This window comes from Arachis hypogaea, chromosome 11, assembly GCF_003086295.3.
Source record: "Arachis hypogaea cultivar Tifrunner chromosome 11, arahy.Tifrunner.gnm2.J5K5, whole genome shotgun sequence".
Taxonomy (NCBI): domain Eukaryota; kingdom Viridiplantae; phylum Streptophyta; class Magnoliopsida; order Fabales; family Fabaceae; genus Arachis; species Arachis hypogaea.
The window spans coordinates 34330111-34347215 of record NC_092046.1 but is presented as its reverse complement, the minus strand read 5'-3'; the positions used below and the strand labels follow the sequence as shown (position 1 = coordinate 34347215).

The 17105-nt window shown below is 38.4% G+C and overlaps 1 protein-coding gene across 1 annotated transcript; it reads right to left on the bottom strand.

The window, feature by feature from the left end:
* Nucleotides 1-9099: 9099 nt before the first annotated feature.
* Nucleotides 9100-15991, bottom strand: LOC140176090 (uncharacterized). Its single transcript, XM_072205956.1, has 3 exons — nt 15761-15991; nt 11706-14382; nt 9100-11597 (listed from the first exon to the last, which is right to left on the bottom strand). The coding sequence occupies exons 1-3, from the start codon at nt 15989-15991 to the stop codon at nt 9100-9102; spliced, it is 5406 nt and encodes a 1801-aa protein (XP_072062057.1).
* Nucleotides 15992-17105: the final 1114 nt, after the last annotated feature.

Below are 17105 nucleotides of genomic sequence, written 5' to 3'. Positions count from 1 at the left end.
GAAGCTAACAGAATTTTGAATAACTCGTGATTCTTTCTTTCGAATCAATAACTTTAAAAACTGTTATTCAATTGCTCAAGGAGAAGAACTATGTGATGAGTATATGAATGAAGTGTTATTATTGTTTGTCGAATTGGTGATTTTATTTAGGTAGGTATAGTGAATTATTTGGGTGATTAGTTAGCTGGATCGAAGGTCTTTCTGATATAGAAGTTTGTTTGAATTTATCTAATTTGATTATCTGGTTCTATTATGGTATTGTGATGCTAGACATGGCTTTCCTATCACAGAATTGTTGTGATTATATTCTATGATTTTTCTGTTGTTGCTGAATTTTGATGATTTCTACAGAATGTGATGCTTGCAAAAAAATGTGTTATTTCAAGAGATTTTAAAGAGATGTATGTTACTTGAAAAAAAAAATAGGTGAGGACTAACTTTGTAGAGACTTAAATTGAGGAGCAAGGAGAGAAATTGTTTTACTTTTGGATGCTTACAATATAATGTTTTGTTGGTTTACACAACCTTTCATTTATTCAATGAGGATTCCTACTATTCTATTTAGATGGGAGTAAAGCCCAGAAGGCTTTCTATTATACTACCTTTATACTTTTTCCAGGTTTGTCATTAGTTAGATCAAGAAACATTTTCCGTGATTATGTCGAAATGACTTCATACTTTCAAGTGAATTTTTATGATCATGTTCATTATTTTGAAACTGGAAGTTGAAATAATTTGGTTGGTCTGACTTTAGAAGTGTACACCACAGCCGATATGTTTGTGTCTTTTAATAATTCTGTGCTATGCTTTGATTTTATTGTTGTAACAGTGAATTACATTTAGATGCAAATGCCTTGCTAAATGACAGCTCAAACAACCTATTTTATGTGTATTATCATGACCAAAAAAAATTCGTTTATATATGGATGAGGGTGTGTTAGAATCAGCTCTTATAATTATATTTATTTCGGTGATGTTTGTCTTTTATTTTTTTATTAGCTGATTTCAGATATATAACTATAACTGTGATAGCAGTAATGTTACTTTGTTGTTTGAATTTGATTTTAAACTGGATATTTGCTTGAGTGGTATCTCAGTTTATTCATTGTGAAGGAACTTGGTCTACTCTCAAACGGATCATGCATATGAAGGTGAAATATAGATTGTGAATGCTTGCTTTTTGTTAATGAGTAAAAAGATGAACTTTGCTTTTTGGCTAAGATCTGAAACTTGAAAATTTTCTTAACCCCTGTTTTTTTTTTTTTTTTTTTGGAAATTCCTCTATTCTCAACTATTGTCCTTATTCTCAGAGATTTGTGGAGATTGATTTTCTGGGTTTGTGAGATTGAGATTGTAGGTCTTAGATATTATAGAGAATTTATGGTGATTTCGGATGGAAAAGATTGGCTATCTAATTTCTTAAAGTTGAACAAATTCTTTATATGAGTTTTTCTCTTTATTATATATTTATATTCAACTAATTATTATAAACCATGTTTTTTTTTTATGAACTCCTTAATAACTCTAGTTTTAAATTATCTGATTTCTCAACGAGACCTAATGTTTCATGATTCGCATTTGGTTGGGTTCGTGGAATAAAATAGTGTAAGTAAAATTATGTACTAAGGTACTAATTTGATCTATACAATGATGCTTTGAATTAAAATTTTATTAGGATTAAAAAGATATTAGCTATCTTAATGTGATAATATAGAATTTTTGTGAACTTTGTTGCTTCTAAATTAAAAGTGGGAATCAATATTAAAGCAATATTTTATTAGGACTATTTTGGTAAATTTTTCAACAAATTAGGATTTTTTTTAATTGGAAGATTAGTAGTTTAAAATGTCCTTGCTCTTGTAATAAAGTTATTGCTAATTTTATTATTAGTATTATTGAGTATTTACCTGAATATTTTCTTGATTTGCATCTTAATCATTAACCTCTATGTCATAATTATGGAAGTTCAGTTCTCTTGCTCTGCACTCATTTAAGTATTTAATTATTATATTTCTTGACTCTTTTCGAAGTTGTTAAAGTATTTTAGCATTTGGCATTTTGACTTCTATCAGAGTGTATTGTATACATAAAACATCACCATTACTTTAAGCATTTTCCCTTCTTTTTTCTTTTGAGAAATTTCTTTTACAAGGATTTCACATCTTCCTCCAAACAGTGATGATTATATACTCCGATTTTCATTTTATTTATTCTTATGCATATTAACTTTTTAAGAGCCATTAATATCAGTTGAAAACTGCTACAAAGCAGATATAGATATTTGTCTATATAAAATATGTATCTCAGTGTATGTAGAATGACTGGTTCACAATTGGCAACTTTTAGTTTATAGTTGTTCTCCTTTTCACATAAAAGATAGTCATCCTTTTTCTGTAACCATGGTTATACTTGCATGTGTGTTTTTTATTTATTTATTAAAAAAAACAACGATAAATATATATATATATATATATATATATATATATATATATGTATATATTCGAGTTTGTCTTTAACTCGTGAACTTTAAGTTCAATTAACTATTTATGAAGATGAATTTTTTTTTTGCGTTTTATCTTTATAAGAAATCTGATTCCATACTAATTTTCTGAAATTTTTTTTGCTATGTGCCTTGATTATGTTATAAACAAATTCATAATTGGAGATGTAGAAAAAAAAAGGTAGTTATTATAATTGATCCTAGTGTGTTAATCGCCAATACTTTAGCTTTTAATTTTATTATTATTATTATTATCTTATATGTGAATTTATTTGTAACTTCATACTAAGCTAGCTGCATGATTATAGGAAATCGTTTAACTTTATTTTACAACAACAAAAAATGAGTTAAATGTACTGGTGAATTCTGGCCTTGAGAATAATGAGATGATTGTTTATATTTTCGCTTCATGTTTTACATTATTTATATATTATTTATAGTCAAAAGTTATTAAATTTTATTGTGGTATATTTAATATTCAAGGTTATGGCAATAATTAATTCAAATAGACTTTGTCAAAGAATTTTAGAGAAGAAAAAAAATGAGCATGTTAATTTTTGTGACAATTACTGTTTTTAATTTTCATAACTGTTCAATTGTCTTTCTAAAAGGTGTGGTCAAATTTTCAATTTGCTGCTTTGTTTTGCTCTTCTGTTATTGTCTTTATCTTATTTGGAACTTTGATATACAATTATTGTGGGTATTTTATTTACGTTGTATGTTTGTTGCTGTTCAATTTTTCTTGTCTATAGTACCGTTGCTTCCAATTATTTTATTTAACTTCATTTGTCCTAGTGTTCTTATTTTAGTCTATAAATATTATAAACTTTAGACCTCGTATGTTTTTCTTCTTTGATTTTCAAAGATTGGCTTATTTGATTGTGTTTCTATTCATTCTGTAACATCTTTGTGAACATTGTCATGGACTATAGTAGCCATCTCTCGTGAACTTTGCACTTAGTTGATTCAACTTGAACTTGTTTTGACCTAATATTCCATTTTTTTATTGTTTCTATCAAAGCTCCTCGATTCAGATTTCCTCGTTAATTAGGATGTAATTGACTCTCTTTCTAGCACACTTCACTGTTTTTGTATCATTGCTTAATTGTGATCTTACGCATCCTTCCAAATTCTTGCGAACCTCATTTGTGATGTTGCTCTTCTCTTTATAAGTTTTGTATCCTTTTGAGTAAACTCGTGCTTGTTTCGGTGTCACGTGCGATTCCCAGATAGCAAGCGATATGTTAGTTCATTAGGACATAACTTATTGATGCTGAAGTTCAGAAAGTTGTAATTCTAAGACTTGACATAAGACTGGTTGCTTCCATGGATGTATACCACAGAACCAAGGAGATTATGAAGTAAGATTGAATTTTGAGGAGATTGACGAATGAAGTGAAGAGTGTTATGTATATCTGAGTTGTCAATGGAACGAGAGTTGGTGAATGCCAACCGTATCATTTTAACACACATCTATCTTGAAATTTTAACACCCGATTATACTTCTTTCTCATGTTTGGTAGAAGGCTAAAACCATGTAACATTTTTCATACGGTATCAATTTTCGAGGACGAAATTTCTTTTAAGGGGATAGAATGTAATGTCCCAAACTTTTTCTGAAATATTTTATATTTGATTTCTTTTATTGTTACCATATCCTCTAATTTTATCAAAATTCCTACACTACCCTTATTCTTTTTACCAAAACCTAACCCTAATGCCTAAATTAAACCCACACACTCTTACTCTCACATAAGCATACACTCTGAAGTCGAAACAAAAGAAATAGAGAAAAGCGGGTGAGAAAGTCACCGAGGGAAGAAGAGAAGAAGATGACGGCACTGGCAAAGCAAAGAGAAGCCGTCGTCGCTGTCGATTTATAGAGGCAGAGAGAGACAAATAAGGAGAGAGATGGATAAAGAGAAGGTAGCACCACTATCGTCGCTGCTGGGACTCATCGGTGGAGTTACGATCGTTGCCATCGAAGGGGCCGCGTCGGACGGAGACATTGTCATCGTTGAAGCTCACCGCTGGTGCAACCCGAAGCTACCTCCGCCTTTACTCTGCTCCACTATGGCTGACCCCTAGCTCTCCCCTGTTCGTCAGAGCTTGTAGTGTTGCTACGGGAGTCACTTCCAGAGGAGAGGAACCACCGCCACTGTTATTCTGCTGTGTCCTTCACCGTCGACGTTGGAGAGGACACCGGAGCTGCTGATGCTCCATCCCCTTGTTTTCTTTGGTAAGACTCATCTTGTTCTACCTTGTCTTGCAGTAAAGCCTTATTATTGACTTTGTCCTACCTTGCTTAATACCCCTTTCTGCCTTTGCTCAATTTTAAACTACCGTAGGCTGTTGGATTGCTGCCATTGTTACCGTGGTTGTCCCATGTTGTTGCTACTAGGGCTGTTGGCATTACTGCAGTGAGAATTGAAATTGTTGCTACTACTCAGTCCAAATTCTGCACTCTTTCGTATCCTTTAATTCGGCACTCCGGGTTTGGTCTATTCGGTCCCTTAGGACCACACTGTGAGTAGACTTTACATTTATAACTGTTAAGCTTTTGGTTTATGCTATTCCGAGTTTTTAATTATAATTATAAAACTATTATTAAAGAACTTTGATTTGATTAGAATAATTGATTTATTATAGTTGAATAATTATTTTTAGGAAGTTCATATTTTAGAAATTTTACATGAGACTATATATATGATAGATAGATCCTTATATTATTTTAGAACATTGATTTTATTTGAATATATATTTTTGAAGTATTGAAGTATTTGCTGACATTCACATATTTTGAAATTGTGAAATATGTTCTTGTTCCTGTATGGATACCTGGAGAAGGAGAGCTTAGTCTCTGGAAGTTGGTTCCGAGCTATTACCTTCGGGGCCGACTTCTCAAGTACCGTGATAAGCCGAGCTTTTCTCCAAGAGTGAATCGCGTAGAGCTTTGAGCAAGAAACAAGGGGGGAGTATACCTGCAAAGGCACTCCGAAGCTTAAGTTAGTATTGAGAATTTCTCATTCCTTTAGAATAGAAGATCATACCTTTTTATAGATGATAGTGTATAAGTTGGTTACGTTCCTGCTTTATTGCCCGTATTCAAGAGCAATAATAAGGGTGAATGTTAGTTTAGACGTTTCATTTTGTGAAGTAGTCCGTTGAGCTGATTTGTAACGTTACTTTCCAATAAATGACATTGATTGCCGACCAGTGACTGTAACGCCGAATAATAACATAAATTGCCGAGTTATGGTTTATAATGCCGACTTTGTAGTGGTCCCGATCATAGCCCCCAAGCTTAGCCTGAGAGTATGTTTTAATGAAGCAGGTTGAGCTTTAAATGAAGCATAAGTCGGCGGTTGTGTATTTGTCGGCGAATGTGCTGGACCTGGAGCCCCCAGCTCAAGTTGTTTTATTAAAAAATGGTTAAAAAATAAAAAATAAATAAATAGGGAACAGTTTTTTAAATGTAGAGAGAGAAGTAATGATGGCATTAAGTGTGCTGTCGTTTCCTAGGCTACTCTTTGGGCGGTTGAGGTTACTGAGTGGACTTTGTTACTGAAGGGGTTATTGTAACTCCTTGGAAACTGTTACTGGAAATCCACTTAGTGCAGTGTCTTCATTTCTTGGGTTAGTGAGATAAGGTTGGCTGTTGGAGTTTTTTCAAAGAAGAGAATGAGTAAAAGAGGTATGTGAAAAAACTTTTGTTATTTGCTTCTTCATTGAGTTTCGTTTCTTCTTCTTCTATTTCTGTTTGGTTGGCATTTGATGGGTTTTGAGAAGGAGAAAAAAGAGAGGATAGATTGGTCATATGATTGGGTTAATGAAGATGTTAGGAATCGTGTGTCATTGTTCTTGGATCAGGAAGTTGTAGACGAGGTGGATAAAAGTAAAGTTGTTAGGTTTGGTTCTGGAATTCAACTGGAGCTGCTGCCCTGTTCTGAAAGTGATAGGGTTTTTCATAGGGGTGAGGGTTTTGAATACTTTTTTATGTATAGTTGTGTGCTTGAAGAGTTGAAGGTTAAGCTTCCATTTAGTGATTTTGAATGTCAGGTTTTGAAGCAGATGAACTGTGCTCCTTCTCAATTACATCCTAATGGGTGGGCCTTTCTTCGTGCATTTGAGGTTTTGATGGATTTTTTGGAAGAAAAGCCATCTGTAGAGTTATTTTTCTCGCTTTTTCAAGCGAAGGGTGTGTGGAAAGGTGGGTGGGTGAACCTGAATAGTTCGCCGAGGTTTGCTATATTTAAGCTGTATAAGTCATCGTTTAAGGAATTTAAGGAAATGTATTTGAAGGTAAGGAGTTTTGAGGGGGATTTTCCTTTTTATGTGGACGAGCATTTGGGAGAGAAATTTCTGATTTGGTGGTGTTCTGAGCCAAATAATATACTCGGCCCGGAGCTTATCAAGCCTAGGGATGAGTGTATTATTGAATATCTTATTGAAGCTATTGATAGGAAGGAATTGATCTCGGTATTTGAGTTGTTGAAGTGGGAGGAAAATAAACAGGCTGTTGTGGATTACTTAGGTGAGCTTGTTTGGTTTAATTTTGTATTCGGTCTTTGAAATGCATTGGTGAGAAGTTGTTTTTATTTGTTTTCAGGTGGAAAATATCCTGGTGTGTCTGCGGCGGAGCTGAGGTCTCGTGTGAGAAGTAAAAACTTGGATAAGGAGGGCTCAACGTCAAAAGTTGAGAAAGTTATAGGTGTGGGTGAGGTTGATCAACCAAAGCCGGGGAGGAGAAAGGTTATTGCTAGGAAAAGGAAGGGCGGTGTGGTGGATTTGTCAGACGTTTCTGATGATGAGAAAGATGATGTTCCGGTGGAAGAGGTTCATAGTTTTTATGATAATCAGAGAAGGTTACATGATTTTGTGGAGCGGAGTGAGGGGTCTTCTCTCTGGGGAAAAGATTATCCCTTCATGGTTACTGCTGATGAGGTGTGTCAGACCCCGTCCGATGTTATTTTGGCGGAAGAGGTGGGGGATGTGGCGATTGACCAGTATATGCAGGTATTTTATGTTCTTGAGCTATAGTGTTTGAATTTTGTTTTGGTTTTATGGAAAAGTGTGATAATGGCTGATTTTCAGGTTGTGGGTCTTCGGTTGGCGAGTTTAGGGCGGAGTCGTGAGAAAATTCATCGGAAGTTTGTTGTGAAAAAGGAGGGTCCGAGTTTGAAGGAAGAGTTGGCTATAAAGGTTGCTAAAGTTTCTGAGCTGGAGGTGAAGTTATGTGATGTGGAGAAGCATTTGAAAGAAGTGAAGGAGAGTTATGCCAAAGATGTTGAGGATTTAAAGAAGAAAGAAGCTGACTTATCTGCTATGAGTACTCGTATGATTGAGGTTACTGCTCGGTTGAAGGAAGTGGAGAAAAATAAGCAGGGAGAAATTCTTGATTCTTTCCTTGAAGGGTTTGAGAGGGCTGTTCTTCAGGTTAAATTTCTGGCTCCGGAGGTGGATGTTTCGGCAATGGATCCAGGCAAAATAGTGCAGGATGGTGCTATGGTTGAAGATGATGGTGCTGCTGAGCAAGGAGATGAAAATGTGTAGTTTGTGGACATATTTTGACCATGAGTCTGGCTTTTTTAACTTGTTAACTTATGTTTTGCTACTGTGTTTGAGGAACAAACTTGGAAATTTCTGTTTAGTTATTATTTTTGCATGCTATGACTATAATATGATGCTGATATTTGGGTTTATATCTGGTTTGTAATGGTGCCATTTTGAGATGGTGAAATACCATGAGATTTAATCGAAATGTGGTAGTTTGGCTAGTTTGGAAACCGATTTGTAAGTATGAGGATATTTGTGTTAACGACAGAAATTGGTCGGGTATGTGCTGATATTTGAATCATAGGATTCGTTGAGTTTAATTCGGACATTTATCTGATTGAGTTGGGTTTGGATTCAATTTGGATTGATTTTTTTGGTGACCGAAAAGATCGGAATCCGAGTAAGATTGGTCATTTATCTGAAATAATGATCTGAACCCGAGATTGGATCGGATATATATCTGATGTAGCAATCTGAATCCGAGTTTGGTTCGGATATTTGTCTGATATAATGATCGGAATCCGAGATTGAATCGGATATTTATCTGATATAAAAGTCTGAATCCGAGTTTGGATCGGATATTTGTCTGATATAATGATCGGAATCCGAGATTGAGTCGGATGTTTATCTGATATAATAGTCTGAATCCGAGTTTGGATCGGATATTTGTTTGATATAATGATCGGAATCCGAGATTGAGTCGGATGTTTATCTGATATAATAGTCTGAATCCGAGTTTGGATCGGATATTTGTTTGATATAATGATCGGAATCCGAGATTGAGTCGGATGTTTATCTGATATAATAGTCTGAATCCGAGTTTGGATCGGATGTTTGTCGGATATAATTAAGATCGGATTTTTTATTTTTGAGAAATTTTGAAAAAGTAAAGAATAATGTTGACTGGAAAAGGGAATTTTATTAATGTAAGACCTTTGAATTTAAAGGCCCAGGTAGGCTAGCCTCGTTAAAACCTCTCCAAGCAAAACCCTTGTGGGAGAAATCTTGGTAGTAGGAAAAAGAGTACTTGCCTGTCCCTGGTATTAGCTGTAATATAACTTTAAGGAAGATACATTCCAAGTGTTAGGGAGATCATTACCCTCTAATGTTTGTAGTCGATAAGCTCCGTTGCCGATTACTTTTGTGATTCTGTAAGGGCCCTCCCAATTAGCTGCTAGTTTGCCATGCGCTGTAGGTTTCCTAGCTTGTTCTGTTTTTCTGAGTACTAGGTCGTGGACTTGGAAAGATCTTGGTTGTAGTCTTTGATTATATTTACGGGCGATGTGCTGTTGCATTGCTAAATGTTTGATTGCTGCAGATGATCGGAGATCTTCAATGAGATCAAGTTCGGCTTGCCGAGCTTTGTCTTGTGTAGTTAGGTCGGCCAATTCTGTGCGTAGTGAGGATTGAGAGATCTCCACAGGTATCATTGCGTCTGAGCCGTAGACCAAGCGGAAAGGTGTTTCCTTTGTGGTTGAGTGAATTGTTGTATTGTACCCCCATATGATTTCTGGGATAAGCTCGGCCCATAGACCCTTTGCATCGTTCAGTTTCTTCCTTAGCGCGTGTAATATGACTTTATTTGCGGCTTCAGCTAGCCCGTTTGTTTGTGGGTGTTCTACTGACGAGAAGTGCTGTTTGATTTTTAAGTTCTGCAAAAATGATGTGAATTTTTGATCGGCAAACTGGCGACCATTATCAGTGATAATGTGCCGAGGAATGCCGAATCGACAGATAATGCATTTCCAAACAAAGGAAAGAATTTGTTGTGATGTAATCTTGGCTAGAGGTTGTGCTTCTATCCATTTGGAAAAATAATCAATTGCTACTACAAGGAATTTTACCTGTCCTGCAGCTGTGGGGAAAGGTCCGAGGATATCAATTCCCCATTGGTTGAATGGCCAGCTAACCTCTGAGCAGTGTAAGAGTTCGGCCGGGAGATGTGTTATCGGGCTGTGTTTTTGGCAATTGACACAATTTTTGACTTTTGTGTGACAATCTTGCCTGATAGTCGGCCAGTACAATCCAGCTCTGAGGATTTTTGAATGTAGACTTCGGGCTCCGAGGTGTGTTCCACAGACCCCTTCATGTGCCTCCGCAAGCGCAAGCTCTGCTTCTGATCTGCAAAGACATCTAAGTAGTGGACGAGAGAATCCTCGTTTATATAGGCAGTTATTATAAATTGTAAAAAAGGAAGCTTGTCGTCGAAACTGTCGAGTGTGTCCGACGTCGCCTGGGAGGGTCCCTGTTTGGAGATATTGTATGTATGGAGATCTCCAGTCTGCTTCCTGTGTCACACTTAAGACATGGGTTATTTCAATGCTCGGTTTAAGTAATGTTGATTGATAAAATGATGACCTGTCTGGTTGAGTACTGGCGAGTTTAGATAGAATGTCAGCTCGGCCGTTACTCTCCCTTGGTATGTGCTGTTGGACGACAAGGAGGGAGTCGCAGTATACCTTAATTTCGGTGATGTTAAGGTCGGCAGCGAGTGTAAGGCCGGCAATTAGTGCTTCATACTCACTTTGATTGTTGCTTGCTTTAAATGAGAAGTGGAGGGAATGTTCGATGACGTTGCCGTGGTCATCGTCAAGTATAATACCTGCGCCACACCCGTGTGGGTTGGAGGATCCGTCGACGTATAAAGACCATTCAATGTAATCGTCAGTTATCTTTGGGACTGAGAACTCGGCAATGAAGTCGGCCAAGAACTGTGATTTGATGGATGCTCGGCTTTCGTATTTGATGTCAAATTCTGACAGTTCCACCGACCATTTGACTAGTCGGCCAGCCAATTCAGGTTTCTGTAGTACTTGTCGTAAAGGTTGATCTGTCCTAACATGGATTTCATGGCTCTGAAAGTATGGTCGGAGTCTTCTGGCTGAGAAGACAAGTGCGAGTGCTAGCTTTTCAATGGTCGGGTAACGGAGCTCTGCGTTCTGTAAGGTTTTGCTGGTGAAATAGATTGGGAGCTGCTTCTGTTCCCTTTCTGCAACAAGAGCAGAGCTTATAGCCCAGTTAGTGACAGACAAATATAATAATAGTGGCTCCCCTTGTAGGGGTGTGTGTAAAATTGGTGGTTTTGAAAGAGTCTCTTTTAAGGTTGTAAATGCTTGTTCACATTCATCAGTCCATTGAAAAGCTCTTTTTGTTTTTAAGGTTTGGAAGAAACATGATGATTTAGAAGCTAGGCAGGGCAAGAATCTAGAAAGTGCAGCAAGTCTCCCTGTTAACCGCTGGACTTCCTTGATGGTTTGTGGGCTTGTCATGTCTAAAATTGCTCGGCATTTCTCAGGATTTGCCTCAATACCTCGGCTAGTGAGCATGAAGCCGAGGAATTTACCACTTTGAACCCCGAATGCGCACTTTTCGGGATTTAACCGCATGTTGTATTGTCTTAGTTGCCCGAAGATTTCTGTGAGGTCATCAAGGTGGTTGTTGCCGATCTTTGTCTTGGCGACCATATCGTCAACGTAGACCTCAACGTTCTTGCCGATTTGTTTGGCGAAGACTTTGTCCATTAGACGTTGATACGTTGCACCTGCATTCTTAAGGCCAAATGGCATGACTTTATAACAATAGTTTCCATATTCAGTAATAAAAGTTGTCTTGTTTTGATCGGATTGATGCATTTGGATCTGGTTATAACCAGAATATGCATCCATAAAGCTAAGTTTCTCAAAACCAGAGGCATTATCAACTAAACAATCAATAGATGGTAAAGGGTAGGAATCTTTGGGGCATGCTTTGTTGAGATCTGTGAAATCAACGCACATGCGCCATTTACCGTTATGTTTTTTAACCATGACGACGTTCGCCAGCCATGTTGTGAATCTGATTTCTCGGATGAAGCCCGCACTGATGAGCTTCTTGGTTTCTTCTAGGGAAGCTTGCTTTCGGTCGTGTCCGAGGTTTCTCCTTTTCTGTGCTATAGGTCGGATAGATGGATCTAATGCTAACTTGTGGGATATGATGGATGGATCGATGCCCGGCATATCGGCTGGGGTCCATGCAAATAGGTCGGCATTTTGTTGTAAGAATGCTTGGAACGAAGATTTTTCTTCTGAAGATAATGTTGATCCGACGTATGTAAATTTATCCGTGTTTTCTGTGAAGTAGATTTTATCCAGGTCTTCTGTTGGGGTTGGCCTTTCCAGTGTTCCTGCTCTAGGATCAAGGTCTGCCAACATGTGTTGGTTGTTAATGTTGCCGATGTTGTGGATTTGGGCCTTTGTGTTACGATGAGGTTTTTTGAGGCTATTGTTGTAGCACTCCCTGGCCTCTCGGGCGTCACTATGAATGGTTGCAATTGTGTTATCCTGCAAAGGGAACTTAACGCAGAGATGAATTGTAGATACTATAGCGCCGAACTTATTTAAAAAAGGTCGGCCAAGTATAATATTATAGGTACTGAAGCAATCAACAACTAAGTATTGAATGTCCGAAGTTTTTGATGAAGGGAACTTACCAAGTGTGGTTTGTAACCACACAGATCCCATTACCGGGACTCGCTCACCTGAGAATCCTACTAAGTCACCAGTGGAGGGTCGGATGATATTATCGCTCAGTTTCATTTTCTGAAAGGTCGAGTAAAAGAGGACATCGGCGCTGCTGCCTGGGTCGAGCAACACCTTTTTAATGAGGAGATCTCCGAGCTGTAGGGAGATTACGACTGGATCATCCAGATTTGTTATGCTGTAGTCATGATCGCCTGTTTGGAATGTTATCTGTGGAGATGTAGGTGGCGATTGGTCGGTGTTGATGGAGAGGATAGCTCGGTAAGATCTTTTCCTTGCTGAACTTGTGGCTCCTCCACCTGCAAAACCTCCGGAAATACAGTTAATTGTACGTGATGGTAAATCGGGATGGTTATGGTTTGGTCGGTCTCTATCTCGGTTATGTTGTGCAGCCGAGCCCTGATCTCCTGGGGCAGATAGTCGCCGCTGCATGTGTCCGCCGATGAATTTGTCCAGATGACCTTGCCGAGCTAATCGCTCTAGCAGGTCTTTGGCGATGATGCAGTCGTCGGTATTATGTCCGTGCTTCTGGTGGAAAGAGCAGTATTTCGAGTGGTCTGTGCCTTTTGAATCTGGGTAGTTGCCAGCTTTTCGTGGTGGCTTGATTAACTTCGAATTCAAGATCTCCTTGATGATGTCATCGCGCTTGGTGTTGAATTTGGTGTAGGTCTCATATCGTGGGATTGGTTTGAAATTCTTCTTGCTGTCCCGTGGCTTGTCGTCGTCCTTATAGTGAGGCCTTTCTGTTTTCCGAGCTTGTCGAAGTTCTTCAATGTCAATCTGTCCCCTAGCTTTTTCACGGAATTCGGCCATAGTTTTTGGTTTGGCCACAGCAATGGTTTCTTGGAACTTTCCTGGTCTTAATCCACTTTTGATGGCGTGCAGTTCTACTTCGGGGTGGAGGTCAGGTATGCTTATGGCTATCTTTGTGAAGCGCGTGATGTAGTCCTTGAGGCTTTCATGTTGGCCTTGCTTGATTGTGTTCAGATAATCGGAATCGTGGAGGTAGATGGCGGATCCAGCAAAGTGTTCCTCAAAGGGTTTTGATATGTCTCGGAATCGAGAGATAGAACCTGCAGGCAAAGAACAAAACCAATCAAGTGCAGGGCCGTCTAAATAAGATGGAAAACAGCGACATAAAACTTTATCAGATGCACCGTTTACTATCATTATGGAGGTGAACTTTTTGATGTATTTCTTCGGATCACCTAACCCATCATACGGAGTTAAGGTGGTTGGCAGGGTAAACCTTCGGGGTAGCACGAAGTTCATCACTTCTGCCGTGAATGGTCCAGGGGAGGTTTCCTGATCGTCATCTCCGATGTTTTTCTGAGTATCTTCATTATGTTCGGGCTGCTCCCCTTCGTTCCGAGCAGTGTCTGAGACATGTGTTGGCCCTGACTGCTGCTCGGCTTCTTCTGTCCGTTCTTGTCGATCATTGTTTTCAGTTCGAGCATTATTCAAGTTGGCGATTTGATTTGCCATTCTTTGGTTCTCTTCAGCCACGGCTCGTCGCAACTCGGTCACCATCCGGAGCAATTCGGATGGCGAGGGTGGAGGTTGTTCAGCCATGACTTCAAGATGGGAAATTTGAGGCCGATAATATAGGAAGAGAGTTTTATATTCTCGGCCCCACGGTGGGCGCCAATTGTTCCTGTATGGATACCTGGAGAAGGAGAGCTTAGTCTCTGGAAGTTGGTTCCGAGCTATTACCTTCGGGGCCGACTTCTCAAGTACCGTGATAAGCCGAGCTTTTCTCCAAGAGTGAATCGCGTAGAGCTTTGAGCAAGAAACAAGGGGGGAGTATACCTGCAAAGGCACTCCGAAGCTTAAGTTAGTATTGAGAATTTCTCATTCCTTTAGAATAGAAGATCATACCTTTTTATAGATGATAGTGTATAAGTTGGTTACGTTCCTGCTTTATTGCCCGTATTCAAGAGCAATAATAAGGGTGAATGTTAGTTTAGACGTTTCATTTTGTGAAGTAGTCCATTGAGCTGATTTGTAACGTTACTTTCCAATAAATGACATTGATTGCCGACCAGTGACTGTAACGCCGAATAATAACATAAATTGCCGAGTTATGGTTTATAATGCCGACTTTGTAGTGGTCCCGATCAGTTCTTATGATTGAAAAAGTATGATTGGGAAAGATTTCGGATGAGAAAGTATTATATAATTCGATTTGATTCGATACCTTATATATTTGTAAGATCAGAAATTTATTGTATTTGAAGATATATGTTTTGAATTGGTTTGGGAGGCTCGTATTAGAAAACTGTAGTTAACGGCGGTTATGACGTTAACCTAGATGCATCTGGCTCAGACCTCAGCTAGCAGGGGCGTTGCTAGCCTAACGTGTAGGCCACACGTTGGATCTGTTATTCCGTACGGACACACGAGAAGAAAGGGCTACCCATATAGGTGGAGCCGCCCAAGTGTGGGCTTTTGATTTAATTTCTGTATGAGAACTCCCTTATTGATTCACTTATTATGATCAATTACTATTTTCTAATTAAGAGATTACTTTAATAATAATGTTATATGGTCTCATGTGGATTATAAATGTATTGTCTAGTCACTGAGTTGCAAAACTCATTCCGTTTTTCTAAAAATATTTTTCAAGAATACATACTTGAATATGTGAGCTCTCTATCCAAAAATTATGATCTACAATGGGTATCTATTCCTTGTTGAGTTCCTAGACGTTGTATGCTCCATATGTCATAGGCAAGATCCAACCATTCTTAATTATTTTAACTTTTGTTGAAAACGTATAGCTATTTTTTAGAACTTGTAAATGATTCAAAATCTTTGTAACTTTCTTATTTAATTTATATTTGAGTCTGATACGCTTGCTAGGGGACTGTTTTTCTGAGCGCCGTTCATGGTTCATTTTGGGCTGTGACAACTATCATGGTAGACTTTGGCCATAACATCATCAATCATGTCACATCAAAAGATAGAATGGTCTTCCGGAGGATATTTCATAGCCTCATCAAGATTAAAACTCACAGCTCTTCCATAAATTTCAAAGGAGTAAGTACCCGAAAAAGCATCCAATTCAAATCGAGAGGTTTTTAAAAAACGGCCTCCCTAGCAAGATAGATGATGGTCTTCCGGAGTCATTAGGGAGAATCTCAAGAATATTGAAATCAATTGGAAAAGTTAACCCCTTGATGCTCACTAAGACATCTTCCACATTGCCAACTATAGAGATTATACTTTTGTCTGCCAAAACAAAACGGGCCGTCGACCGTTTCAACGGTGGAAGCTTCAATGTATCATAAACAGACAAAGGCATAATGCTAACATAAGCATGTAGATCACACATGCAATCAACAAATTGTACACCATCTATAGTGCAAGTAACTAGACAAGGACCGGGATCACCACATTTCTCCGGTATAGCACCCATCAAAGCAAAAATTGAGCTATCCAAAGGAATAGTTTCTAAATCACGAATCTTCTTTTTATTTATGCACAAATCTTTTAGAAACTTGGCATACTTTGAAACTTGGCAAATTTCATCAAAAAGGGGAATTTTTACCTCAACCTTTTTGAAGATATCCACCATCTTCAGATCTATCTCTAATTGCTTCTTGGTCCTCATTGCTAAGTTGGGAAAAGGAACCGAAATAGCATCCTCCAAAACATTTTCTTCCTTGGAGACTCTATCCCTTGCTTGAGAAACTTCTTATTCAACCACCCCTTGCACCTCATCTTCATCTTCTACATCTTCCACCTCAACAACATCTTCATCTTGAGTAACCTTCCTTGAACTTGGCTCCTTGGGACTTCTCTCTTGTAATGTACTGCCAAACCTCAAAGTGATGGCATTGAGGCCACCCTTGGAGTTAGGTAAGGGTTGAGAGGGAAGTGCACTTGAGCTTTAGGGTTGAGAGGAGTTTTGAGTTTGGTCGGATGGTAGAGGTAAGCGAGCTATAAGCTCTTGAATGGTGGAGCAAAATTCTCTTTGTTCTTAAAGAATGATGCAGAGAGTATCATCCATTGGAGCTTGATTGGAGGAAGAAGAAGGGTAGGTGATTTGAGAAACTTAAGATTGGGTGATTTAGGGCACTTGAGTTTGTCTTTGGTGTGGAGGTTTGTATATTTAGCCTTGGTTTTGTGATTGAAACGATTGGCTTTGTTGGTTTCGGTATGGTTGAAAGTTGGTGTTCCCTCTTTGATTCGGACCATCTTTCCATCCTTGATTATAGTTGTCCTCCACCCTTAGTTGGAATTGTCTTGCCAACCTTGGATTTGCCACCCTTGGTTATAATTACCCCCTTGTTGATAGGAGCCTTGGTTTGAGTGGTTGAAGTAAGCATTGGTGGCCGCCAAGGTATTGTCCTCTTGGAGTTGTGAACATTCATCGGTATAGTGAGAGTTACAAGAACAAATTTCGCATATTCTTTGAGAGACTACCAGTTGGTATTGTTGTTGTGGAGGAGGTTGTTGTTGGTTTTGATGGATTTGTCTAAGAATGGTGGTCATCTCCCCTAAGGTCTTGGTTAGGGTGGACTCACTAG